This window comes from Camelus bactrianus, chromosome 1, assembly GCF_048773025.1.
Source record: "Camelus bactrianus isolate YW-2024 breed Bactrian camel chromosome 1, ASM4877302v1, whole genome shotgun sequence".
Classification (NCBI taxonomy): Eukaryota; Metazoa; Chordata; class Mammalia; order Artiodactyla; family Camelidae; genus Camelus; species Camelus bactrianus.
The window spans coordinates 59,970,287-59,997,158 of NC_133539.1; the positions used below are offsets into that span (position 1 = coordinate 59,970,287).

A 26,872-nucleotide genomic window follows, 5' to 3' on the forward strand; every position below is an offset into this window, starting at 1 on the left:
CGAATTAAATGCCCGTTACGAGGCAGACCAGGGGCTAGAGACCTGAGGTACAAAGCTGAATAACAAACAGATCCTGTCCTTGAGGAAGCTACAGTCTAATAGCTCTAACTGCACCTTTTTTCTATTAAAAAAAATAATTACAAAAGTGAAACATACTGACTGCAGAATATTTGGAAAACTCAGGTAAGAAGAAAAAGGAAAAAAAAATCACGCAGCATTCAGTTGTTTTATAAATCCTGAGGTCAGGACCTTTGTCTTAGCATCTCTGTATCTAGAAAACCTTACACCAGCCTAGAGAAGACAATGCTTTTTGAATGAGGGGGACAGTCACCCTTCATCCCATCACCCTGAGAAAACCACTATTAACGTCTGGGAAATATTCCTGGTTTCCTTTTCTTTGCATATGAAACGACTAGTTCAATGTCATTCTCCTGACTCACCTAAACCAGGTGGATCAATTCCTGGCTTCCCCAGCTTCCCCTGCAAGGGAGGCCGTGCTGCCTGCCATGCCCGCCTTGCGTGCTGGTGGTTTATTTAATTGTTCAACTGGAACCACTCCTTCTCCCTCTGCCACTGCCCAGGGGCTCCTCACAGAGAGGGAGTCTGTAAGATGTGGACAAAGCAGTGGCTTTTACCAAATGCCCCAGGCTTCCCCTGCTCCATTCCAGAGAAGCCTCAGGGGCAGGAAGTGGGTTTATCTAAGATCAGTTCCATTGGATAGAGGGGCATTTTCAGCAGCTTTCCTCAAACTAGGCTGTGTGTTGATTCACCTGAGGCGGCTTTCAAACTTCCTGATTTCAACCTCACTTCACACCAATTAAAACAATTTCTAGGCATGAGGCCCAGGCATTGGCTTGTTACTGTGTTTTTTAAGCCACCTGGGTCAAGGATTGAGAACCACTGATTTAAAAGTAAGCGGGGGCAGAGGTGTGAGTGACCTTTTGAAACTAGCAGAGGGCTCTGCGGTGGTCAGTCTTGAGACACTCAGCCCCAGGACTTGGCGTTGCAAGAGTTTTCTGCAGTTCGCTCTGTGAAAAACCTTGGTGGTAGATGTGGGCGGTCGGTTTGCAGAGGGGAACTCAAAAGAAGAAATAATATCTTTTTTCCAAAGTGCTCATATGGTTGCCTGTAGAAGGGAAAACCCACACAGAAACCAAGTTTGCATGGGTAAATCAGAGAGAAACGTGAGTGCCCCAACAGGGAAGGCACAGGAGACCTTCTGGCTTCATTATGAAGAAAAGAAGGCTTTTGCAAGATAAACTATTGAGATAAACCACTGCCACAGTGGGCCTCTTAGCAAAAGGGAGATTAGAAGTAGGTCATCTTTATTTAACTAGTCGTGGAAGACTCATTCTTTGCCAAGCACTGTTTAACATACATTATTGCATTTAATCTTTGTGATAACACTTTGCACTAGGGATTATTTATCCCCATTTTATCGTGAAGGAGAATGCCGATAGTAGTTTTTAACTAATTAGGAGAAAACCACATTGAACAAAAGAGATAATAAGCCTCAGCCTCTCCTCCTCCTGAGCCCAGGTTTTGTTCACCCCGCTCAGATTTACGACCCAGACTGTAGAATTAGAGGTCAGGCCAAAATGGGAAGAAAATCAAGGTGACCATCCTCTCAAGAAGAGGTAACGGGTTGTCGCCTGGAAGATCCGTGGTATCCCAAGGCAGGCAGCTCTGTGTGTGCAAAGAGCTCCCGCGGTCCCCGCCAACCAGTCACATGACCAGACAAGTCACACGGTTGGCCCAAGTCTCCGTCGTTTCACCCATGCGGCCAATAGGGCCAGAACCATCAGGGCAGTGGTTTTTAAGTTGCCTTCTGGAGGCCTGGGCAAGGGAGGAGTGCTAGGGACCAGATGGACCGGGGTGGGTCAGGTGGGACACTTCTCTCTTTCCCCTTCAACCAGACAAGCTCTGAAACGAAACCCCTGGGTTTGTTCATGTCCATGACCCTTCCAGTTTGATAGATGCCAGTTCCTCTGTTTTGAAAATTCCTGATGCTGGGAAGAATCAATGCCCTCAAGGTTCTTGAGGGCATATTGAGGTGGGGCACAGGGGGCGGGGAGGGGATGGTGGGGAATGGGTTTTTGTGCCTGTGGTAGGGAGGAAGAGCAGGTGAGGTGATGGAGGCCAGAAAGACACAGTAAACCTGCCTGGGACCTCGGCTGCCCAGAGTTCAATGTGAATAGTCAGCAGACAAGAAAGTAAACCAGGTGCCCTTGTTACTGCAATAGCGATACAATCTCAAACGACAGAGCCTGGGCTCCAGGCTTCTCTCCCCAAATTGTGCTTTTTTTACTCAATAGGGTATGTCTCTTGTTCTCTTGTAGTAGTTTAGGCTTTAAGCAATTTTCTGTTTCTTTGTGTTTTTCAGATCTTAAATCCAAATTTCATCCAAGAAGGTGAGTTAAAAATGATAGAATTGAGAATACAGAGATTGGCTAAATAAATTATGGCAAATCCAGCCCTGAGGTAGCGCCTTTAAACAACGATGATGTACTTCTGTATTTATGGACGAGAAAAGTGTTTACAATAAACTGTTAGGGTGAAAAAGACCACAACTTGCATTATGCACAGTGGGATCCACTTTTTGTAAGAAAAAATGTGTTTCTATGAAGTCTGAAAGGATATATTCCAGACTCTTCACGGTAACTGCTGCATGATGGCATCATGGAGCCTTTCCCCCTCTTTTTAAATCTGTATTTCCTAATTTTTCTAAAATAAACATTTATTACTTTAAAAATACTTTTTCACGGGACACAGATGACTACACTGTTAAGCTCAAGTTTATGTGAATTGTTCCACAACACAGGTGGGAAATGGGAGGGTTGTGTTATAAAATAACTGTTTTATTCTAAGTTTGTTCTGAATGATGCAAATTTATGTCTATTTGACCACAGTGGCCCCAGAATTCCTTGTGCCCTTAGTGGATGTGACCTGCTTGCTTGGGGACACAGTGACACTGCAGTGCAAAGTCTGTGGCCGCCCGAAGCCCACCATCACCTGGAAGGGTCCAGATCAGAATATCCTTGACACTGACAACAGCTCAGCTACATACACCGTCTCCTCCTGGTAAGCCGATGGCCCCACGTCAGCAGCCCCAGCACCTCAGCACGGTACCTGGAGGCTGAGTCTGGGATGCAGCTCCTACTCTGGTTACTCAGTCTCTCAAGAGAATAGCTGCCCCAGAGCCTATTCTAACACAAACCATTTGTACCCCTCGGGATCTCGTGAAATGATGGTATGCTCAATTCCCCTGTTAGCTTAAGAACAATTTTCTTAGAAGAATAAAAAATGACTGACTCCAAAGTGTGCATCCAGGCACAAGCGTGCTTCTATGCAAAGACTTTAACAAAACTTAGCTGACTGCCTTCTAATTATTCTGTTAATATTTATTGCCACTAATTGAGAGCTTTATTGCACGGTACCACTTCCAGTGGACAAGCAGTAACAAGCCCTAGATACTTAAGAAACATTTATGAAAGGAACACCTAGGATCAAGACACTTCATCCTTTAACCTAATGTATGTGCCTGTGAGATGGTGTTCCCAGCAGAGACTCCCTGGCCAGGTGCTAAAATGTCAGTGGACCCAGGGAGCTTGGTGGGAGTGTCAGCGCCTGGTGAGGATCAGGAAGATCACTAGGTTATGTCACAACCAGTAGGGAGCAAGTGGGCTGACTGTGACTTCTGCATTTAACCCTTTCAGAGCAGTTCTTCCCTTGTGATGTCCTGGACCCCTGGCTGGGACCACTGGGAAAGTTATTTAGTAGAAAAATTTGCCTTTACTTAATTCACTTAATTATTTTGAGGGTCCCACATGGAGAATGCGAAGTACTTGAATCTTTTCATTTTTTCAGTCTTTCAATTTTCTTATACCATTCAGTATTGATCGTGAGACTGAAGATATTTTCGGACAAAGTGGCTAGGTGGCTTATTACCGGTAATATTGGGGACCAGTACTTGAATAGGACTTTACATATTTCATGTTCTAATTCTTATCTCACTTACTCCTTTACCATCCCTCATTTACAACCAGCTTGAGATATGGACATGCAAGAATTTTCTTCCTCTATTGGCATTGGGGAGATAGACAAGTAGTGTGATCACCCAAGGTGTGTAAGAAGGGAACAGAACAGAGATTAGACCTTGGGCCAAATGATTCAGCTCAGCACTCCATGCACCAATCCTTTACTATCAGCTGTCTCATGACTGGACTTTAAAGGGCATCCTTTTGGTGTCCCTAGTGATTCCGGGGAAATCACCCTGAAGATCTGCAATCTGATGCCCCAAGACAGCGGGATTTATACCTGCATAGCAGCCAATGACCACGGCACCGCATCAACGTCTGCTACCGTTAAAGTGCAAGGTACAGTCTCTTTTATTAGTTGAATATTTTTATGCTGTTTTTAATATTCAGTTTTAATTTGTGATAAAATACACATAACAAAATTTATCATCTTAACCAGCTTCAAGTGTCCAGTTCAGTACTGTTAAGTGTATTTGCATGGTTTTGCAGCCAGTCTCCAGTACTTTTCGTCTTGCAAAACTGCAGCTCTGCACCCATTAAACAACGACTCTCCATTCCTCATAGTCCTCTGACCAAACTGTCTCGCCAGTGTGCAGTAATTAGCCCGAGGAAGAACTTCAGACAGCAAGGTGTATCTCCCAGGTCTCCCAAGGGCCAAGAGAAAGGTGTGCCACTGGGTGGAGAAGGTCATAGGAAACATTTGAGACCTGGGTTAGGTAACATTCCCTAGGGAACTTCCAGCCTTGGTGTAAGATGCCAAGTTCTGCAGAAACAGCATTTGACCCTAGTTTCTGTCCTGGTAGGTGTTCCAGCGGCCCCTAACCGCCCCATTGCCCAGGAGAGAAGCTGCACCTCCGTGATTCTCCGCTGGCTGCCCCCATCCAGCACGGGAAACTGCACGATTTCTGGTTACACCGTGGAGTACAGAGAGGAAGGTAAGCCATCTCCCCTGCCCTCCTCTGTCTAGCTTCGTTTCCTCGTAAGGAGGTCCTTCAGGGTCATGAAACTATTTGATCAGCTGTTCCTTCTTGTGCCTTCCAACTCAGCACAAAGGCCTCAGTGCCAAAGGACAGGCGGCTTTGATCTCAAATACCAAAATGATAATGACTCCGGGCAGGTTTCAAAGTACCTTCACATGCATTTCCCTACTTCCAAGCCCAATCACCCAGACAGGGCTAGTCAGGTCTGTTTTATAGGTGAGGAGGCTAAGGCTTAAAGAAAGTTAAGAAACATAAGGCTGGGGTTCATAAGATGCAGAGCTGGCGTGAGCGGCCCGGTCTCTAGTTTGCTAACCTGTGATCTTTCTCCTAGAGTAGTAACTGGGGTGGGAAAAGCAGAGCTCTACACCACCCCCGACCCCCAGACAAAATTCAGAGATCTCTATCTAAAATTATTCAACTTTTAAATGTGTTACACTTACATGCTGAGTGCATACAGCTCCTTAGTGGTTAGAAATAGCTGAGCCTGAAACCTATTAGCAGGAAGAATGAGTTAAAATGAGATGCCGCCAGGAATTGTTAATAATACATCTCTGAACCACATAATAACTCACACTGAATTGAAAGCAACTGCTTTCACCTGGAACCTGTTGACTGCGATAAACGCACAGCCTAAAAGTTGAGAGTTATGTTTTATTTAGTGGACATTTCTGAGGACTCGTACCCCTTCAAGCCTGGGGTGACAGCCTCCCAGATCCTCTGAGGGACTGCTCCGAAGACGTAGGGGAGGAGCCGGGATATACAGGAGTTTTTTTACAACAAAGGCCAGGTAGTCGGAATGTTAAAAGATTACTTGTTAACTAAAAGAAAACCGGGCATCTCAAGTTAAAGAATTTAGCGCTTTTCTATGTATGGGAGGGAGCAAACATTTGGGCTCATTGAATTCATTCTTTTGACAACCAACTAGCTGTCTAGGGCCAGTATCCTGTCCTTTCTTATTCTGAGTCCCCTGAGGCTGCAGAGGCCGGGCTGCAGACTCGTCTTCACTGTGGGGGGTGGTGCAGCGGCTGATGACTTGACGGCTTCAGCATTCTTTGTTTACTGATACTGTTGGCGGAATTTTTCACTCACTAACTGGAAGCCTTTATTTCACACCACTCTCCATTACTCTTCTTATTCTAACCCTTCTTTTTTCTATTAAACAGGCCCTGTGCAGTTAAAAAGCTATTTATGTTTGCCTCTTTCGTTAGCTGTTCACGGTGTCTCCCAACTCAGCACAAAGCTATCAACGCAGAGCTGAAACTGTATTTGCCGTGGCTTTATTCAGGTCATAGTTCATCTTATAAACTGACATCTCTTGGGAAAAAGTATTTAACCTTTTCTGAGCCTCAGTTTCTTCTTCTGTAAAGTGAGACCAATGCTCCCGACCTCCTAGGAATTCTGTGGATTTAAGTGAGAAGGTTACGTGAGAGAATTACAGGACTCCTCCGCAGTATTTTACATGTACGCAGTGCTCAGTGAGTGTTCATTTCCCTTCTGTTTCTATTTCCAAATGCATATTTCCTCCCATTTTGTTATTCATTCACAATGTATTTTCTTGGCCTCGTTACACATTTGCCACATGTCTGTCCATTCTGCGTGCTCTGTGTCTTTTCTCTCTCTCGGGTGCACATTCGAAAATGAGCAGACGCTACAGGCCTGCTGCTTTCACAGCTTCATATGTATTCGGTCTTTTAGGAAATGGAAACCCGCAGGCTTTCAAGGCCCGAAGCAGTGACCACAACTGTCCCTTGAACGGGATATGTCAATTTTCCTTTCTTTGTTTGCTGAAGGTCTTTGAAACAATGTCCCCCTGGCCTTTTCTTTCCCTCTCCTCGAAAATCTGCACCCTAGGTTCCCAGGCCTGGCAGCAGTCGGTAGCATCGACCTTGGACACATACCTTGTCATCGAAGACCTCAGTCCTGGGAGTCCTTATCAGTTCAGAGTCAGTGCCAGTAACCCCTGGGGCATCAGCCTTCCCAGTGAGCCCTCGGAGTTCGTGCGACTTCCAGAATATGGTGAGTCCCATCTGTGCCCGGCACCCCAGGTGGTGGAGACAAGACACCTGACCTACTGTCACGGACCCACTGGCATGTCAGGCCACAGGGCTAGAGGCGACCTGGATTTGCTTGTCGGCTTCTGTCAAGTAGCATTTCAGAGGCCTGACAAGGAAGGTTTCCAAAAAGTATGATTTCAAGTGTCTTGGAGCAAAAGTTCTATCTGCCACCCACGTCACCCCTGGGCCTGCCAGGTTCCCGGGCACCTATGTGTCACCTGTGTTCCTAAGCATCCTTGAGTGACATGGATGCTGTCTAGCCCTCTTCTGAGACAGGAACACCAAGCCTCCTCTTCCCTGGGAACACTACCAGGCCTATTTGTATTTTATAGCATTATGGGCAGCCCCACTCAGCAATTTAAAATGGGGAGAGGAAAGCAACCTGGTGGAAAGATTTGAATCAAAATGAGTATTTGATAGTTTCTCCACCCCTAACCCTCCCAGAAAGTCTTCTTTTTTTTTTTAACCACATTTTTATGTAGCTGTGTTGAATAATTAACTAAGATATCCATTTAACTAGCTATCCATGAGTATTTTACAAATGTGGTCCTCATTTTGCTCCCCTATTCACTATCTCATCAAGCCACCTTGGTCCCAGGGACATTTTGTAAGAGGAAACATGTTAACCTAAAGAAATCTCCAAGTATTGAGGTTTTGGGCGGGGCCAGACAGTAGACGGTGTATGTGGGGGCAGGGAGAGGGGGTCACTGTACTTAAAAGACAATGAACCTGTCTCGGCTTAGGGGAGCCCGGAATCTCCAGAGGAGCTGTGCAAGCCTCTCTAGGGCCTCAGGCTGCAGCCCCGCCCTTGCAGTTAACTCCGGAAATGCACCCAGGCCCCTCTCCACAGCCAGCCCAGCTCAGCTCTGCTCTGCTCCTATGGGCCTGTGACTCCCTGGGAAACCTTGGCCCTGCTTCTCTAGTTCCTCAGAATTCAATATGGATAAGCCATGTCCAACCTCAGCCCGGCTATGCTCTGGGCAGCCTGAGGTGACTGGGGTCAGGAGAGACGTACTGCAGCTTGACTGTTCAGCTCCCAAGCCGTGGCCTAAGTCCCACCCGGGATGACGACTGCTCACGTTGTGCTTCTTGTGAGCCTTGGTCCCCAGCAGACAGCACAGATAGGTAGTGTGTGCGCGCGAGTGTGTGTGTGCACGCACGCGCATGCACACATGTGTGTGTATGTGTATAAATCATTGCCTGGAAATTAACACATCAGACAAGGTACTGCTGCCAAAGATTCTGCTCAGGCGTATATTTTGAATTAAGCTAAACATTCAGTATACAGGATAAACTCATTAATGCTGAGAACAAAGCGGTGGGAAAGAGCAGTGCTTAGAATGTTTTGAGCGCATAGCTTTCCTTTTCTCCTTGGCCTTGTAACTCTTCCCCTTTCCTCTCTGCCGCGGCCTCTGCAGCCCTGCTTCTCACTGGCTTTTCTAGGCCTTCAAAGTGCTTTTTTCCTCCCTTTTAATTTTCTCTATTAAATTTCTATTTGAAAATATCCAGAAGTTACATTTCTGATTGTCTGAATGTTAATGGATAGAGGGACCCCCTAGTTGGAAAGCCCACCAAACAGGTGGGTAAGCCCCCCTCCCCCCAGATGTGTGGGTCCTTGTCCACCAACGGACAAAGAATTCTCAATAGAGGCAGAGGGACAAAGTAAAAAAAAAAAAAAAAAAAAACGAGCTGCTTTTATTGCTCAGAGAGGAAAAGAAAGTGCTCCAGTGGGAAGCCATCAGCCTGGCAGCCGGTGGAGACATCTCCAGCCTCCCTCCACACCCCCTCCCCACCAGGGCCACGGGGTCTCTGATAGGAAGACTCTGCCATCGCGATCTTCCCTCTGGTGGGGCTAGTCATCTTCCACTATGGGCTCTTTCCTCCTGTGGAGCTCAGCCCTAAAACTGAAACTTCAGGGGGAGAAGGAGAAGAAAGAGATACTGGGATATGTCCTTGGGATTAAAGCAGCAGTTGTGGAACATAAATTGTCCTGTTGTAGGACTATGTCGTTGGAATTAAGGAGCCACCTGTGGCATAAGACAAGTGTCCTGCCTTTCCTCAGCCTGGCACTTTCCTTCCCTCGTTAATCAGCCAGGGTCAGTAAGCCTGCCGAGTCACCTCTCTCATGGACTTTTCCCTTCGTATATGTAGATGGGACAGGGAATCTGACTCCGTCATGTCCGTTTCCCCTTGGATACTGTTTTTTAAAATAACATTTCAGAGAACCGTGGCATTTTCCCACTGAGTTAGACTCCATATTTAGTCACAAGAATTGCTCTGGGGATGATGCCAGAGCTTTTCTGTTAACCTTTTTGTTACATGACTTCCGCAGTAGAGTAAATGGCTTCTCTCTCTTCCAAAGATGCTGCTGCTGATGGCGCCACCATTTCTTGGAAGGAAAATTTTGATTCTGCTTATACTGAGCTGAATGAAATTGGAAGGTAATAACCCAGTTTTCTGTTTTCATTCATGAACACTTAACATCCCATCAGAATAATGACTTGCTTTTCTTATTTTTTGTTTCTTTCACTAAGTGCATTCTGTCTAGATTAAGAAAAAAATAGAATATTTTTGTGTATTTCTATGTCTCTTTTTTTTAACTTTTTAAGTTGAAGCCTTTATTTGTCAACTCTCAGCCTTTCTACTTTTAACATAAGAATTTAAGGCTCAACCTTTCCTTCAGAGTACAATTTTAGCTACATCCTGAGTTCTGACATGTGGCATTTTCATTATCCTTAAGTTCTAAGTATTTTTCCTTCAAGTATGATTTTTTTTGATCCAATTGTAATAGAAATGTTTTTAAATTTCCAAATATATGAGCTTTTTAAAAATTATCTCTAACTTAACTACATTGTGGTTGAAGAACTTGTTCATTATAATACTGATTCCTTGATTTCTTTTGGGATTTGCTTTATGAGTAAAACATGGTCAACTTTCCTAAAAAGTTCCATGTGTTCCTGGGAAGAATGTGTAATCACTAACTGTTGAGTACAGGTCTCTATATATGTCCATGTGCCAATCACATTGTTTATGGGGATTTCTATTCCAACCCCCCACTTCCTCTCTCTCTATTAGAAAACTATGTCCTCAAAAATAAGAAGGACAAAAATGTAACTTTTCACAGAATATAGAAAAAAAATCTATCACCTGTCTCACAAAATAGTTGTTGAGAAGGAACAAAACGAGGTTCGTGCCCATGATGCGCTGGTCTCCGGGTGGTCTACGTGAGAGAACATGGGTGGACCTTGCAGGTCGCCCAGCCTCCTGTAATGCATAAATAAGAACAGCCACTAGCTACTGGCCATTAGCATCTTCTCCATCGGTGATTGACGTCTCTCAGTGAAAAATAAAAATTCCCTAAGTGCCTGTGACAGAGGTTGTGGAGAGAGCCAAAATGCTTGTTATTGCTGTTTCTTAGGCAGGAGTCACAGTGTAACTCGCTGTCCTTTGTTATAGCTCCTTTCATCAAAAGCTGACTTTAGCTCTACTTTCCTATCTTCTTTGTGCAGCCAAACAGAGAAAAAAAGGCCAGTGGAAATTTAAGTGGTGGTGGTGATGGTGATGTGTATTGAGTACTATCATGTTGCAGATGCTTTGCGGATATTATACAAAAATTATTTAATCTAATCGTTACAAAACCTTGAGGTAGTGTTTGAGTAGATGTCCCATAAAGGAAACTCATGGAGGTTAAGTAACTTTCTCCAGGTCCCACAACTAGTAGGTGTAGAACCAGGATTCAAACCCTGGGCTACCAGACTTTAAGCCTGTGCTTGTATTGCTAACATACGTTGTTTCTTGTTATAGCAATTGTTGTTAAAAATAAGCTCTAGGAATTGAAATCTAGTTTGCTCCATGATGTTAAAGTTTGTGAAGCTATATATGACCCCAATAATAAGCAAGTCAAATCCCCATCTGGTTCTAAATGACATTGGTTCCATCCCCTTGATATACCAGTTAATTCTCCCTGAGGCCTGGATTTGCTGTTGATTGCCATAGGCGAAGGCATGTTTTACCTTAAAGAGAGGGATGTTTTGATATTTCTCAAGGGGAGATCAATTTTCCGATCTGTTCAAAGCAATCAATTTTTTTTTAATTTCATCTCCAACAGCCTGACACTTTTCCTCTCTCCCAACTATAGTCATCATATGTTTAGAAGATCCTCTAAAAATGCTGTATGGCTAGCAGAATGGAAATAAAACGTATAGATACTTTATGAGATACATGAAGGATATCTGTGCCAGGGCCATAGAGGTGAGTCAGCTTTCCCCACCACACCGAAACCAAGAATGCTTGGTCTGTGTGACTCTCTCATTAAAAATAGCTCTCCAGAAATTAAGTACTATAAAAACCAAAAAGAAATATGTTGACTCCTATAACCCATCCATAGAAGCAAAGAGCACATGAGTGTGGCATATTTAGCCAGAAGTAAACTATAGGCCCCCTTCCATCTTAAAGAAGCCCAAAAGTTATCCCTTGGGAATGCTGACTGGTTACCTATACAGGATCTGAAAAGGTAGCGGTACCAGGCCTCCAGGTAAGGGCGACAGGTTGAACGCAGGCATCCATTTTCATTCCCTTCTGAGACTTCACTGAATCCACAGTAAAGGAAATTTTGAAGCAGGCACATGAAGATGAGGACATTGGTATTAGAAGCAGAAAAATAGGTGAAAGTGACGAACGACTAAGGGACCTGAGAAACTCAGTCCAAGACAGTTGGTGGGGTAAGGTGAGCGCCAGTATCACTTTTTTTTTTAATTGAAGTATAGTCAGTTTACAATGTAGTGTCAATGTCTAGTGTGCAGCACAATACTTCAGGGGTATAGGAACATACATGTATTTGTTATATTCTTTTTCACCATAGGATATTACAAGATATTGAATATAGTTGCCTGTGCTGTACAGTATGAACTTGTTGTTTATCTATTTTATGTATATTAGTTAGTATCTGCAAAGCCAGTATAACTTTTGCAGCAGAAAATTCCCTGAAGGCTTGGGTCCTGGCAGCATCCAGTACCTCTGGAAATGTGTCTTAGGAAGATGCTAAAATTGGAAAGACTGTCTGAACCTTGTTTGAGAAGAAGCTGTGGCTCCAGATCTCCACCCCAGCTTCGGGTAGTTATATGATTGTCCTTCCAAGTCCAGGAAAACCATCCTCCGGGAAGGGTAAGGCAGAATGCCTCTGTTCTCAGGGACACAAGCACAGCTGCGAGCAAATGGAACTCCACTCCCAACAGGACATTAATGAGGACATATAAATGCTAGATGCTGAAGACCACTGCTCTCTTACCCACCAGGCCTCCAGAGGTGGACAGCCAAGGCTTCATCTTCTAGGCAGAAAAGTAAGAGAGTCTTTCTCTGGGGAACCTGACCAGCTCAAGAGGAAAGATTTAAAGATACTGACTTTGGATTTTCCCCCAACTAAATAGTCCCTTCAGATCACCCTGTAGTGAAGGTCAACTTGACAGGCTCCACCCCCACACTCAGAACTTCCAAACAGCTTTGTAGTCCCCAACTTTTAAAAGGAGACAACTTTTGATGCTGGCCAAGAAGGAATAAGCCCATTGTAGCCTTTCCCTCTCACTGATTAGAACTAGAATCCTTGGGCAAAATGCAAATATTAACTACCCGAGGATTCTGAAAAGTAAGTAACAGGGAGATTGGGGAGGGAAGTTAACACCTGCAAAATACAAAGACAGTGGAAGTGAATTTTCTGGTTTTTTTGAGGTTTTCGGGTTTTTCTTTTTTCTCCTTGATCTCTTGGCTTTGACCAAAGGTGGGCCAAAATCAAGGAACTATGCAGCATGCACAGAGAGCAAAATCTCCAAGAGAAACCCATCCTTATGCCAAAAGACAGGAAGAGAGCAGGGAGATTCCTATTTTTCCCTTCTTCTTTCTCTTACTGCTTTACCAAGGGCATTCATGAAGAAGTGTATGGTGATGCAAGAGGCTAAAACTCTGATGCAATTCCATCTTTCTGGCCAGAGGAACTACAAAAAGGGTCCATTTGAGCTAAAGAATATGCGGGAAATCTCGGTGAGGAGAGAGCTAAATATTTTTATATGGGTCCTATGCAAAGGATTCATAATGCTTTGGACATTAACAGTTAACATCATCAATCATCCTAGAAGTTAGAAAGCAATAGAATAATTCCTTCAAAAGTTTTTACCAGAATTATGTGCAGCCAAACATACAATCAAGTCTAAATGTATAAAAGAACATTTTAGATATGCAAATCTCAAATGACTTACTTCCCGTGCACTTTTTGCTAGAAATGATTGAAGAATGCATTTTATCAAAAAAGGGAAAAATAGTCATAATTTACTAGAGGTTCAGCTGTGAGCAGCACTGACATAGCTGCAGTAATGGGAACAATGAATACTGATTACAAAATAGTTCTCTTGGGAGGACAGAGGATGAGAAAAGTGCTTATGTGGTGGGGACAAAGGAAGGAAAGAGACTAAAATCTCATCTTCCATAATGAGATGTCAACAGATAATAATTAAAACTGAAAAATCAAGATGTAGCCACACAAAACATACTGTATTTAGTGTCATAGAAATAAATACCTAAATAATCAGCAAAATATATTAAACTGTTATATTAAACTACCTCAAGGGGAAGTTAAAGTGGGGACAGGTGAAGGATGAGGTACTGTTGCTTTTAATAACAAAGCTTATTAAAGTTAATTGACTTTTTAAACCATGGGGATGTATAACTTTGATAACACAAAATGTTTTTTAAAAATTAAGGTAGCAGTACTTTGACATAGCCACTAATTCAGGTGCCCTCTCCTCAGCCATCAGTTGTTTCCCTGTATCCAAAGTCCTCCGGAAGGAGTCACCTATAATAAACAAACAAGAGAGAGTGCTGTCCAAAACCCAGAATGGCAATTTATTAATTGATGATATAAAATAGAATCCCCCATTTGACCAAATACTTGTTTACTATGCCAAGAATGATGTCTGGCATATAATAGGCTTTCAATTAATATTTGTCAAATATTTGCTTCATTGATTAGGGCATTCTCTTCTTTGGGGAAAATCTATAGCAGAAAAAAAAAATTATCATTATCAGAAGTTGCTTGATGAACACAGAGCCAGGCCAAGGAGTCAGTTGGACAACCTTAGTGGCGGCCGTGGTGTCTGATGCATCCATTTCTGCTAGAAGGGTGGCGTGCCCTTCAGACCCTGGGTGAGGGCACCTCTGGGACAGGCCTTGGATGGTGCTGCTGTGCCACCTCTTCGAGCTTCCATCTCTCAACTTCTTCCTTCCATTTCACTCTCTTACCACCTTCCAAAGGCCTGCAGGTGAGTCTAGGAACCATTCTACTTCAGGCATAACTAATTTTGCTAGAAGTGAAAATGACACAGTGGTTATGTATTTTTAAATGTCCTTGTCAGCTAGAGATGCAAACTAAGTATTTATGCGAGAAATAAGATACACTTAAAACACCCCAGAAAAAAAAGGCAGGAGGTAGGAAGAGGATAGATGAAGGCTGGTAAAATGTTGATAGTTATTGAAACTGACTGCTGGGTGTATAGATCTGTTACACTATTCTCTACTTCTGTGTGTACTGGAAATTTTCCATAATAAAAGGATCATAAATACAAAATAAAATGAAAAAATACTACCTCTTTAAAAATGTTTTGAAATTATAGAGCAGAATTCCTCCTACTTTAATATTGTTACTGTTGTATTTTACAGAAATATAGAAATATACTCTTAGAAAAGAAAACTGAACCTGTGCTTAATGATCAAAATGACAGAGAAATACATTGACTAAAAATGTTATTTAGTTTTTCGCATCTCAAAGAACCCTACAATGCTAAGGACGGAAACAAGGTTTTTGTAAATGATAATATAATTAAAAATACAGGAAAACAGGATTCCTAATGAAATGTCACTGTCTGACTGCTTCAAATAAAACTTTACACATCCTTGAATAAAATGATACCGAGCTAATTGAGGAATCTTAGCAAAACACTTTTTCCCTTTTGTTTTCCAGAGGCCGTTTCTCCATAGTAAAGAAGTGCATTCACAAAGCTACTCGCAAAGATGTCGCTGTGAAATTTGTTAGCAAAAAAATGAAGAAAAAAGAGCAGGCTGCCCATGAGGCCGCCCTACTTCAGCACCTGCAGCACCCCCAGTACATCACTCTCCATGACACCTACGAGTCCCCCACTTCCTACATCCTGATTTTAGAACTGTAAGTACAGGTGTCATCTCTTCAGAGTGGTCCCCAGCTGTTTGGGTTATTTATTGCCCACAATTAATGGAAAAGGCAGTTACATTTTATACAGTGTCTTCTCGTTTACAAAGTGTTGCATGTAACAGGCACTCTCCCCTCCATTGTATAAAAATGTTATTCCCGTTTTATACATTAGATAATTAAGGAGAAGGAAGGGCATTAGAACTAGTTCCTTAGAACTAGGAAATGGAGAAGCTGGGACTTGAACCCATATCTCTCTCACTTCATTTTTCATTTTCTTTCTCTTGTGGGCTCTTGGGCTGGGCAGGGATTTAGGAAAAGCTTATTGACAATGCGCTTATTGACAGGGGTGGTTGAAATGAAAGAGAAGAGCTTGTGCATCCATCCACTGCCCAACATCCCCAATCTACCACCCAAGAAATTCCTTTAAGGATAGAATCTTATCTCTCATTCCAGAATTTCTAAGAACTCAGGCAACCGTATACTTGGGGCCACGTACTGGGCCCCAGCACAGAGCAATAAAATCAAAGCGGGAAGAGAAATCTTACAGAGGCTAAAGAGAACAGCCTTTTCAGGAGTACTGAGCCCTCATGGAAATGTTACTTGATTAGAACTGAGGAGGCCCTGGCCCTGGAGACATTTACACCAAAGATCAGTGCCGTATATGGCGCCACGTGAACCTACGTTCAATAGAGAAGCCCTCTATTTACTGCTTTTCAACTCTCATTTTCGTCTTGCTTTTGGGTGTTTATTAATCTAGGTGTGTGTGTGTGGGGGGGGGGGCTTTGAAGCAGTAACTTACCATAAATTTATGATGAAAAAAAGCCAAAATGAAGACATCTTAGACCACATTTTTTAATTAGTTGAAAAGAAACAAGAGGAAACAAAACTATCACTGTTAGTATTTGTAATCCTTTTGTGATACTTGACTTTCTATAGCTGTGTAGTAGCTGGTAAGATTGTCATTTTGGACTTCATAAATACACTTACAGAAAGCCTTTCAGAGCCTAACCTGTTTGTTGAGCGCTTTCTAACTCACAAGGCACATTCTGTCAACAGGGAACTATCCTTGTGTACAAGTGACAATGTGTTGTACTTGAGTCCCAGTAAAAGGTATTGTCACCTGTGTGCCAAAGTGGTACAGCAGACCCAGAACCTCTGCCCCTTCAGACTTGCCAATTACCATCCCAAGGGAAGGTGTTGATTACCAGGCCACCACAGAATATTGGAGAGAAGCTGTTCTTGGCATGGAGAACCTGGGTTCTAATCCCCGCTCTGTGATTTGGGGCAATGGACTTATTTTCCTGGGCCTCATCTGGGAAGTCTGAAGAAGTATTTCCACTTCTCGGAGATGTTGCAGGGATTAAATTAGATGAATATTGCACTGAACTAGTTTATCAAACACTTACTGAGCACTCACTGTGTAGACCTGGGCCTGGGTAGCAGAAACAAAGATGAGAAGTTCTAGTTCTTGACCTTGAGGAGTTATGTCTAATGAGGAAGTCTATAGATAAATGAGTGATTTCAACATAGCATGGTAAATGCATATTTTGGAGAGGTTTGTGGTGAGAACATAGAGAGGAACTTGGCCTGATTTGAGGTTCAGGGGTGACTAGAGGAGAGGCAGTGCTGGAGCTAGCCCCTGGGCTAACTCTTGGTTATGCCATGACTGTGGGTACCCCTTTGGTGGCCATCCAATGGCTGGTAGAGCTTTTCTCCATCAGGCAACTGAGGTTATGATCCCTTAGTCTCAGGTGGGGCTTGGGTGTCTGCATTACCCAAGAGCTCTAAGGGTGAACTTGGTGGCTGAGACTTTCTGGTCTCCAAGCAGTTCCACACTTAACTTCTCTCAGATCACTCCAAGAAGGTCAGAGAGATGCATCTAACAAGCCCAGTCCTACTCTCCTCCATGCTCACCACTCCCACCCCAGCCTGGCAGGGTCAGAGGAAGGCAAAGAAGGCTTCCCTTGGTCCTAGCCTGTGCTCCTGTCAAGGAAAGCAGGAGGTGAGACCAGTGGGAAGGAACAAGCGAGGGAAGAGAATGGAAACTTGGCAGGGGGTTGTCAGCTGTGCTCAAAAGTAGTTTCTGGCTCAAGTTCCTCTGCCTGGGCCTCTCCTGGGAATCGGCCTCTATCAGCCCAGTGCATGTTAGAGAACAGCTGCCTGACAACTGGTCACTCCCCGCTCAAGAGGGCACAGGGCCCCTGAAGATAGTTGCCATTTGTTGAGCACATACTGTTGCTACCAATTATGCTTAAATGCCTCACTGTCTCACTTGATCCTTGCACAATCCTCATAATGAAATAGACATTGTTGTTGTTGTTGTTACTACTCCTACTTAAAAGATGAAGAAACCAAAACACAGAGAGCTTAAGTGACTTGCTCCAAGCCCCCTGCCTGTAAGTGGCAGAACCAGGATTCAAATCTAGGTCTGGTTGGCTCCTGGTACCAGCTTCTCAGTCACAGTTTTAAGGTTGGAAAGTTGCCCAAGAGGGAAACAATTCAAAAAGGGGTCAGGAATGCCAAGGTCAAACTTTGCCTACTTTCTGTTTTTCCCTAACTAAACGTTGACAAGTAAAAGCAATTTGCAAAACATACGCGGGATGCCTTGCAGTCTCCAGATTCCAGTTACTCAGACGATTGCAAGAGTGCACTGGCTCTCTCCCTCCTTTCTCTGTTATGCAATCTAACCTGTCTTAAAGGAGTGTCAGACCTTTTTCCCTGTAAGCAATTTCAGAAGTTCACAAAACAGAATGTGTCTTAAATTTATACAGATTTCTTCCCTGAAGCACACATTCATTTATTTTCTTAATATAAGTTCTGAACATTGTGCTAACTGTGGGCTGTAACTAAAATATGCACGTGTTGCAATGTGGATCTTCATTTATAAGAGAGAGTGCGAGAAATCTTAGACACCTTACAGATTTGTATGTGTACTATTTTTCTGTTTCTTTGCAAGCATATTTCCTTTGCCTTTTCCTCCCTATTTTCAGGATGGATGACGGCCGGCTCTTAGACTACCTTATGAATCATGATGAGCTGATGGAAGAAAAAGTAGCTTTCTACATCCGAGACATCATGGAAGCCCTACAGTACCTTCACAACTGCAGGGTTGCACATTTGGACATAAAGGTAATAAGAAATAGCGACCCTAGCAGGGGAATGGTTAAGTCCAACCTGCCAGTCATTACCCTTGAGAGATGTAAATTCTTATTTTATTTTTTTAACTGACATTAAAATCTCTGTGAATATTGGGTTGTCACACAATTTGTGTGTTATTTGTGAGTGAATAAGAACACACCAGAGTCACATGACCTCTGGGGTAAGAGAAGGTAGGGAAGCTTTAGCCACTTTGTCTGACTCTATAGAAGGAATCCAATAAATGTCACCTTCCTTATCATGGTGCTCAAAAAAGAAACTCCTGTTTTCCAAAATAAAGAATTTACCTTTTCTTAATTCAGTGCAGAAGTAAGGGCTAGTTAAGAAGACGTGATTTTCAATGTCCAACTTTTCTGAAGTCCCATCCAAACTCAGAATTTAGTTCAGTTTGAAGCCTCCTGGGCACTCTGCATAGGAAATGTCCCATACACGACAGGCTTGATCAAAGAATAGCAGAACCATGTTTGAACGGATGGAGTCCTCCTGGTAGTCAGAACAGAGAGCTGAACTTGCCTTCTCTTCTCCCCACCTCCTTGGATCTCCACAGCCTGAAAACCTGCTCATTGACCTACGGATTCCAGTGCCTCGAGTGAAGCTCATTGACTTGGAGGATGCTGTCCAGATCTCAGGTCACTTCCACATCCACCACCTTCTGGGGAACCCTGAGTTTGCTGCCCCGGAAGTGATCCAAGGCATCCCTGTGTCCCTGGGCACCGACATCTGGAGCATCGGAGTCTTGACATATGTCATGCTGAGCGGGGTCTCCCCCTTCTTGGATGAGAGCAAGGAGGAGACATGTATCAATGTATGCAGGGTGGACTTCAGCTTCCCCCATGAATACTTCTGCGGTGTGAGCAATGCCGCCAGAGATTTCATCAATGTGATCTTACAGGAAGACTTTCGCAGGCGTCCCACAGCAGCCACCTGCCTGCAGCACCCGTGGCTGCAGCCCCACAACGGCAGCTACTCCAAGATCCCCCTGGACACCTCCCGCCTGGCGTGCTTCATAGAGCGCCGCAAGCATCAGAACGATGTGCGGCCTGTTCCCAACGTCAAGAGCTACATTGTCAACCGGGTGAACCAAGGGACATAGCCATCTCGCAGGCCCCGAGGTTTCACATGGAAGTGCAGTGTGAGCCAAAGCAAGACTGAATGTGTCTGTAAATAATTCTGTTCATTATTTCACTCTACATGGTTCTCTGGATTGAGAGGTGTACCTCTTATACCTTGTCAGTGGTTATTCAGGGTCTGAGAGGCACTAAGATCGCCCCAAATCTAGGGACTTTCCAGAAGGTCATTCAGATGGGATACAGATGCTGAGTCACAGAAAGTATTCAAAAGCAAGGCAAAGGTAACAGGAACAGTAGCTGTTATGAAATTCTAATTGTGAGTTCCAAAATGAGAGGTTAACTGGACAAAACTTAAACTGACTGTCATGAGTATAAAAGATTTCTGCCTTTGCTGAAATTTTAAGAAAAAATTCTATTTAACAGAGATGTCATGTATGTCAATTATTCTGGTGTAGATTACTTAGATATAGTTTCTTAATAGGATACATATACACATACGGTAAAATATATTCCATTCCGTTTTCAGAGTTTTATAATATAGAGATATATATGAAATCAATCATAAGTAACTTTGAGTGCTCCAGTTAAGACAATAACTTATTTACCGAAGCATTATATTGTTTTGACGAAGCACAATTAGATGACAGGTTTTTTAGAGCATTTTTTAAATCTTGTATAGAATTCTTTTACTAGAACCTGTGCATTAAGAGAAAGCAATGTTACCCTTTTGCAATCTGTGAACGAGAAGATTTTTCTCTCAGTCACAGGTATTTGACTCACATAGGTTCTGTTTATGAAATGCTACCCCCAGATTCACTGGCAGCTCAGAGTTCATCTGGCAGGAAAGCCTGCTAAGAAATGAGTCCAAATACAGTAAGAGTTGTGGGGCTATTTTTATGTCTACTCTTGGTTTGAAATAGATAATGAATAAAACAGGTTCATACAAAAGTGCAAATAGAAACCTTTCCTATAATGCCTGTGAACAACGTAAAAAACCACACTTTCTGATGTCTTCTGCAGCTGCACAGCGCAGTCCTCAGAAAGCTGGCCTGCTTTATTTCTAACCCTTTGTGGAAGCAAAGGGGTGCTTACCAAAAGGAGGCAGCCATATAGGTCTTCTAAAGGCCTGGTCCCAAGTCCTTTTTGAAGCCATGGAATAATATCTGATACATCACCCTATCAGAGCATTGCGTTTTAATTGCAATCGCAAATCCTATCACCGTTCAGCCGCCAGTGTTTCCCTGGACTAAAAGGACTACTTGCACTTTGAGGCCAACGCTGCTTTCCGGTGTATATTCTCCGTACAAGATGATTATGAATTGCCCATTTTTTCCACTGGTGGAAAAAAAATTTACACCTGGGCATTCCATGGTTTCTTTCTTTTTGCTTTTTGGGAAGGAGTTTTTGTTTTTGTGTTTGTACATGATCCACCATTTGTTTCCTAGGATGTGTTTTAAAAATTGTTGTTATGCAAATGATATTTAAAAAATATAACTCAAGTGTTCGTCCCAATCAGGTTTAATGGCATTGCCTCTCTCCTATACTAGGACTGAGAAAATTAAAATCACGCAGCACAGAAGTGCAAGGAGAGAGTTTACGAAGGATAAATAGAACTACAAACCTATCTAAATGAGAAAGAATGATGGAAACGAAGCCTGAACCTTAAAAACACTCCCGCAGTGGAAATGTAGAACTAAAAATATTCATCATTCTTTTCCATTGGTTTCAAAGTCAACTTCCTCATCTACCCTCCACCTCATCCCATCCAAGATTATAGATTAATAAAATAGTAGAAAGTACAAGCAATAAGACTAGATAGCACTTATGTATTTTCAGGATTAACCAAATACGTGGAAACTGACTCCGACTGTATTTGTTTCCTCGCTTTCGAATGGTCCTGGGTCACCAACTCTCCCTTCCTCAGACCTTTCTCTTGACTAACCTTCACAGTCTTCATGTATATACAAATACTATGTGATACGGTATTTTGAAATTTAAAATTATTTACTGAAAAGTCTTTTAGTAAACATGTCTTCATGATAAGATGGAACATAAAAGAAGAAAGGCTGGTCCCTGGAGCTCATCATAGGATAGATCACAGGCACTGAGGATTCCAAGTATCTATGCAGGATGGCTTGGCAAGATCTGCTCTGTCCACTGTGGACAATGACTAAAGGGCCCCCCGCTGAGTCACTGTGAGTTTTTATGACCCTGGAGGAGACAAGCTGAGTTTCTACTGGAGAAGGACAGTGGTGTACAGACTGCACAGGAGAGCACTGACGAAATCATGCTGTGGGGAGGGCAGTTAGGAGAATGTTAGAGCCAAAGCTTTTATAACAGCTTTTACATCAGAGTGGGAATGGTCCAGATGGGAGGCTGTGTGGAATCCTCCTCCCCAAGTACACATGCTGGGGAAGTGCGGAGACAGGAGAGGAGGGACAGAGGGATGAAAAGTAGTAGGATTTTGTTCACTGGCGCCAACATACAATCATTAGAGTAGAATGAATTTAATAGAGGTCCCAAGAGAAAGGGTGTATATTTTATATAGCATGATAACTGAAGAAAACTAGTAGGGCGGCTCCCTGTCTGCAAAGCTCCTGGTCCCTCCCAGCAGGGATAGGATAGTGTTCCTGATTCGAGAATTCTCCATAGCAAGTTGGAAATCACAAGGAATCCCAGAAGATGAGGAAAACATACTTTAGGTTGCTCTGTGGTCAACTGTGGAGAGGGCTGAAGGGTTAGGAACCACTTTCTTGTATCTATTTTGGCAGAGGTATTTATGACTTTGTGGTAGAGAAGAGGGGAGAGGCAAGAAAATAGTCCACTTCTACCTAATTATCGTAGTTCTTGAAATCCAAATGTAACAAGGAATTAGTAAGAGTGAATTTCTAGTTAAAACGGGAAAAATAAATTTTAATTAAAGTTGCAAGCTTCTTACTTGGCTTATATTCGTTGCATCTGATTTGGGGTTTTTTGTTTTGTTTTGTTTTGCGGGATGCAGAAAGAAGCAAAAGATCAGGGACCACAATAATTTTTTAAAGGTATAATAATTTATGGCATCTTTTACCATTGTTTCCAATTAGATTTATATCCACTTACAGCTGAATGTGAGAAAATTTTGAAGAAAAAAATTGTAATGTTGGAGGTGCCCTTCAGGTCTCTCACAGCCATAAACACTCTTGGGGGAGTAGAGAAAACAGAGGAGAAGCTGGCTTCACTGCTTTGTGGTTCACAAAGTCTTTATAAACAGTAGTGCCTTTCAGAGGGGAAGATGGGAGATAAAGAAGTTCATTGTATTTAGACTGACTGATATTACAGCATTTTTCCTTTATTTTAAAATATCTTTTAAATGAAACCATCTGAACATAGGGTGAGCCCAGGAATTCTTGAGTTTCAACCTCAGCTATTCCTGATTCGTCCTTTCTTACAGAAAGTCTTTGTTTTTTTCTGCCCCAAATGTGCCCATTGTTAAAATGGGAGTTGGGGGGAAGGAGAGAGGAATTAATCTCATATGAATGTTGGGAAAATACCTTAGTTGGGATGTCTAGAAAATACTTTAATTTTTTTTAAGTGCTATACACTGCCAGTGCTAAGGATTTTGTCAATAGTAACTTGGAACATTGCAGGATTTCAATATTCACATCTTTAGATACCATTGGCAAACTCATGAGATTAAATTCTGTAAATTGATTTTCATTGGAAGTACTAGGTGCTCTTTGTCTGAATGTTATTTGGTCTTAGGCTGTAATTTTGATCACTTAAAAGCTTGTCTACAGAAAAAGGCTAGGAGGGGTGGTGAGGTCTTTGTCAGTAAACTGTTTTCTCCGGTATGTCTTATGGCAGAAGCGAAGAGCGAGATGCCCTCCAAAGCAACCATGGCTCTCTTCTCAAGTGCTGGCCTCTGGAAAAACTAACAGAGAAGAACCCAAACAGCCACTTTCCTTATGGGAGGGCAGATGTGAGAATAAAATAATTTCTGATATCACAACTCATATCTTCAGAGTCTCACAGGTATCAATTATAAGAGGCAAATGGAATGCGCAGGTGTAGAAATGAATTGGACTGTTGGGTTTTGGAGGGAAAACCTTAGATCTTTTTTTTTTTTTTTTTTTGATAATTAAGTGTTTCAGGAGCAGCATATTTGCTTCCCCATATTCTCCGTGATTTAGTGCCCGTGAGTCAGTCATTCTTTTTTCTTGCCTATGTGGAAGAGCATGGAAATTTAGATTTGTGAGAATATGAGGGAGCAAATATGTTATAAACTGGATGGTGGTTATTTCCGAGTATTCACCAAAACTTTGTCCCATGAATTTGATAGAGGAGGAATTTGATAGTAGGGCAAAAGTGGAACTCACCACTTCCTTTGGGGAACGCAGGCCTTATTTCTTTCTCTCCTGGGTGGCATGTCTGTGGAGTCTGGGTTAGGCAAACATAGTATGTGAGCTTTTACTGGATTTATTTACATTACAGTTTTTCTTAACTATTTAAAATCTAGGGATCACTTGGAAATGAATGATTAAACCCAGGGCAGGGTTAGGAAAGATAAGGTTTACACATACTCCACTAATAAAAGAGGAGCTACCATGTTAATATCTGTTTTCTAAAAACTATAAGACTTTTAGTTGTCTCATTAATTCTAGGAGGTCAAAGGGGCTGAAATTTTCCATAGCATTAGATATTTTTCACAGAGAATATTATTCATGTGAGAAATCTATACCAAAACAGTAGAACACAGAAAGAATTTCCATGAAAGGCATTTCTTCCTCGTTTTCAATATATGTAGAAGTTATAGAGGAAAGGGAAAAGCAATTATTCTAAGACAAATTTTCATCTTTAAGGGACATTTCTGGAAAGCCTGAAATGAATACTCATAGGCTATTGTGTTTCCTGTCAGCCTGTTTGCTGGGAGATTCTAAAATGTGGTCAGATTCAAATGATCGAGATTAATTGTTTATTCAGACAACTGTTATTTTGGATGGTGAGGATAGCTGAGAAAAGGGAAGGTGGTAGAAAAGAGTGCAAAGAACAATTCTCAGAGCACCAATCCTGAGGCTTAACTTAAGCAAGCAAATTTGCTAGCCCAGGAATACGTAGTATAAGAGTTCCATCAGTGCCTGACTTCTATCAGGAAATGAATCCACATCCTGGAGTATTTATGGGGACTGTTACTGGGATCTCAAAGACTGTGGTTATGAATTTGACGTTAACAGAACATACATCTTCTCTTACTAACTTAAGCCATATCTGTCATCTCTGTGTTTGATTTTTTGACCCTGGTGCTTTTACTTCTGTTTCTGCCAAACTTCAGCCTACTCTATGGGGAAGGTGAGTAAAACGAGTAGTTAGGACAAATGTGAAGACTGTGAAAAAGCTAAACATATTCTTCAGAATGAGATCCTAGTCAGAGAACAGTAGTGATCAAAGTGCAAACTGTTGGAAAATATGGATATATGTACGTCTGTACATGTATATAGTGTATAATATGTATGTATATGTTATTGCTCATATGCAGAAATCTATCCATTTGAAGACAGCCCAGAGGGTCAATTTTTCTATTAGAAAACCATTTAAGGCCATTCAAAACCATTAGGGCTGATGGGCAGAGTTAGAGTCTACTCATTTGGGAATTATTTGCTATCTATTGACATCTGCAAAGCTAAATGAACAAAGCTTGAAACATAATGGGACCGTTATTAAGGTTATTCTGTCTATCTGGAGTCAGGAGAATCTTTATGTTTGAACTATTAATGGTTGGTTTGAAAACTTCATTGGCACCTCTTGGTTTTGAGTGACTCCTCCCCACCAAGTATTTTGAGAGTTAGGGATGGGTTTCTCTGGCCATTCAGATAAAGGGCCTTATCCAAAAGTGGACAGGTTTCCCCATAGGGACCATTACACATATACATATAAGTACATACTTCCATCAGGCTTGTAACAATTGATTTAAAATCACTCCACAGTATTGATAAATAGCTCTATATTTTCAAGGTGCAGAAGAATTCCACAGCCTTAATTATTTCAGTGTCTTGCTGGTCTGCCTTAAGTGTATCTTCTGGGTTTTTGGTTGTCTCATTCTTTTTAAATTTTTCTGCAGTTGTTCATTTTGTATGCACACAATGTCGTTTTGTAAAGGTAGGTTGTAAATATTTTATTTGTAAGTCAAAATCACTCATGTGTAATGTTGTAAAGTGATGACCTGCTGTCTTGTTATTATTACTACAGTAAATGTTGTAAGTTATGGATGAAACTTCAAAATGTACATCTCACAAGTTATGCATTCCTATAAATATACTATACTAAAGATATTCTTGCTGGTGATCTTTTGTTTTCTCATTAAAACTTCTGTTATAAAGAAAAGAGTATTTTTTTTTTTGCTCTTTCTCCAAATATATGAAAGCCTTTGACAAGGTGAAAATATTGCATTATTATTACAACACATTTTGCCCAGCACTTTGGAAAGAAAGCAAAAATTTGGAGCCTGGAGAAGTATTCTAGGCCATTTCTCTATGCAAAGATGCCAAATAAGTCTCAATGTGAGTTGTTAACTTCATTCTGTTGCTTTATTTGGCAGTTTTGTTAGAAAATTGGCAGGTCATTTGGGATGGATCCAGCATGTTTATGCATCATAGTGTGGACTCCAGGAATCTGGATTAGCCTATTCAAACATGATCAGGCTCTGAAAGAGTGTGTGTGCCACTCAAGGGCAAATGAAACTGATTCATAGAACACTGTCAATTAGCTACTGTGTGAAAATTATTAAATGAAAACTTCATTTAAATTGGAGTGAGAAAGCCTTGAAGGAGGAGCTCTCAGGTACACACCAGCACATACCACCCTATGCTATTTATTTTACATTCCTGGGAAGGATAGAGGCTTATTTTACTACCCCAACATGAGGAGGGAAGATTTTCTCCTTGCCCACCAATGCTTCCAGTGAAAAGTGACCAAGACTCAGCCAATAAGAAACTGTTACCTCGAACTTTTCATTTACTCCAATAGACTTTCCTTCAAAGCAGTCGCTCCCAAATTCCCCTGTTTCTCTATCAAGTAACATTCCTCTCCTTTGTTTTCCAGGCTTGTCTATGTTCACCGTAGTTTGCATGTCCCAAATGCAATTCCTCTGCCATTCCCAAATAAAATTCATTTTGCTGGTAAAATAACTGGCCATTTTATTTTTAAAGTTGACAAGTGTTAGGGATTGAACTATTCTGATTAGCTTATTTTGCAAATAAGAACATAAATGTTTTAATATTTGGTTTCTATTTCATCAAGATTTTATGCATTTATTTGAAATGAGAACTGTCAAAAGCATGGGTTCCTTCACACTGACTGGTCATCATAGTGTCTTCAGAGAAAATACAGA

The 26,872-nt window shown here is 42.1% G+C and overlaps 1 protein-coding gene across 3 annotated transcripts in view; it reads left to right on the top strand.

The window, feature by feature from the left end:
• KALRN (kalirin RhoGEF kinase) overlaps positions 1-25,866 on the top strand; it is a 616,794-nt gene extending 590,928 nt beyond the window's left edge. For all 3 annotated transcript variants that reach the window (XM_074364821.1, XM_074364820.1, XM_074364823.1), the window contains 9 exons: positions 2,384-2,411; positions 2,910-3,081; positions 4,255-4,376; positions 4,841-4,972; positions 6,869-7,033; positions 9,434-9,512; positions 15,077-15,277; positions 18,274-18,412; positions 18,987-25,866. In XM_074364821.1, the coding sequence (XP_074220922.1) occupies positions 2,384-2,411; positions 2,910-3,081; positions 4,255-4,376; positions 4,841-4,972; positions 6,869-7,033; positions 9,434-9,512; positions 15,077-15,277; positions 18,274-18,412; positions 18,987-19,532 (1,584 nt within the window). In that variant the 3' untranslated portion in view covers positions 19,533-25,866. The remainder of the gene's footprint in view (positions 1-2,383; positions 2,412-2,909; positions 3,082-4,254; positions 4,377-4,840; positions 4,973-6,868; positions 7,034-9,433; positions 9,513-15,076; positions 15,278-18,273; positions 18,413-18,986) is intronic.
• The last annotated feature ends 1,006 nt before the right edge of the window (positions 25,867-26,872 follow it).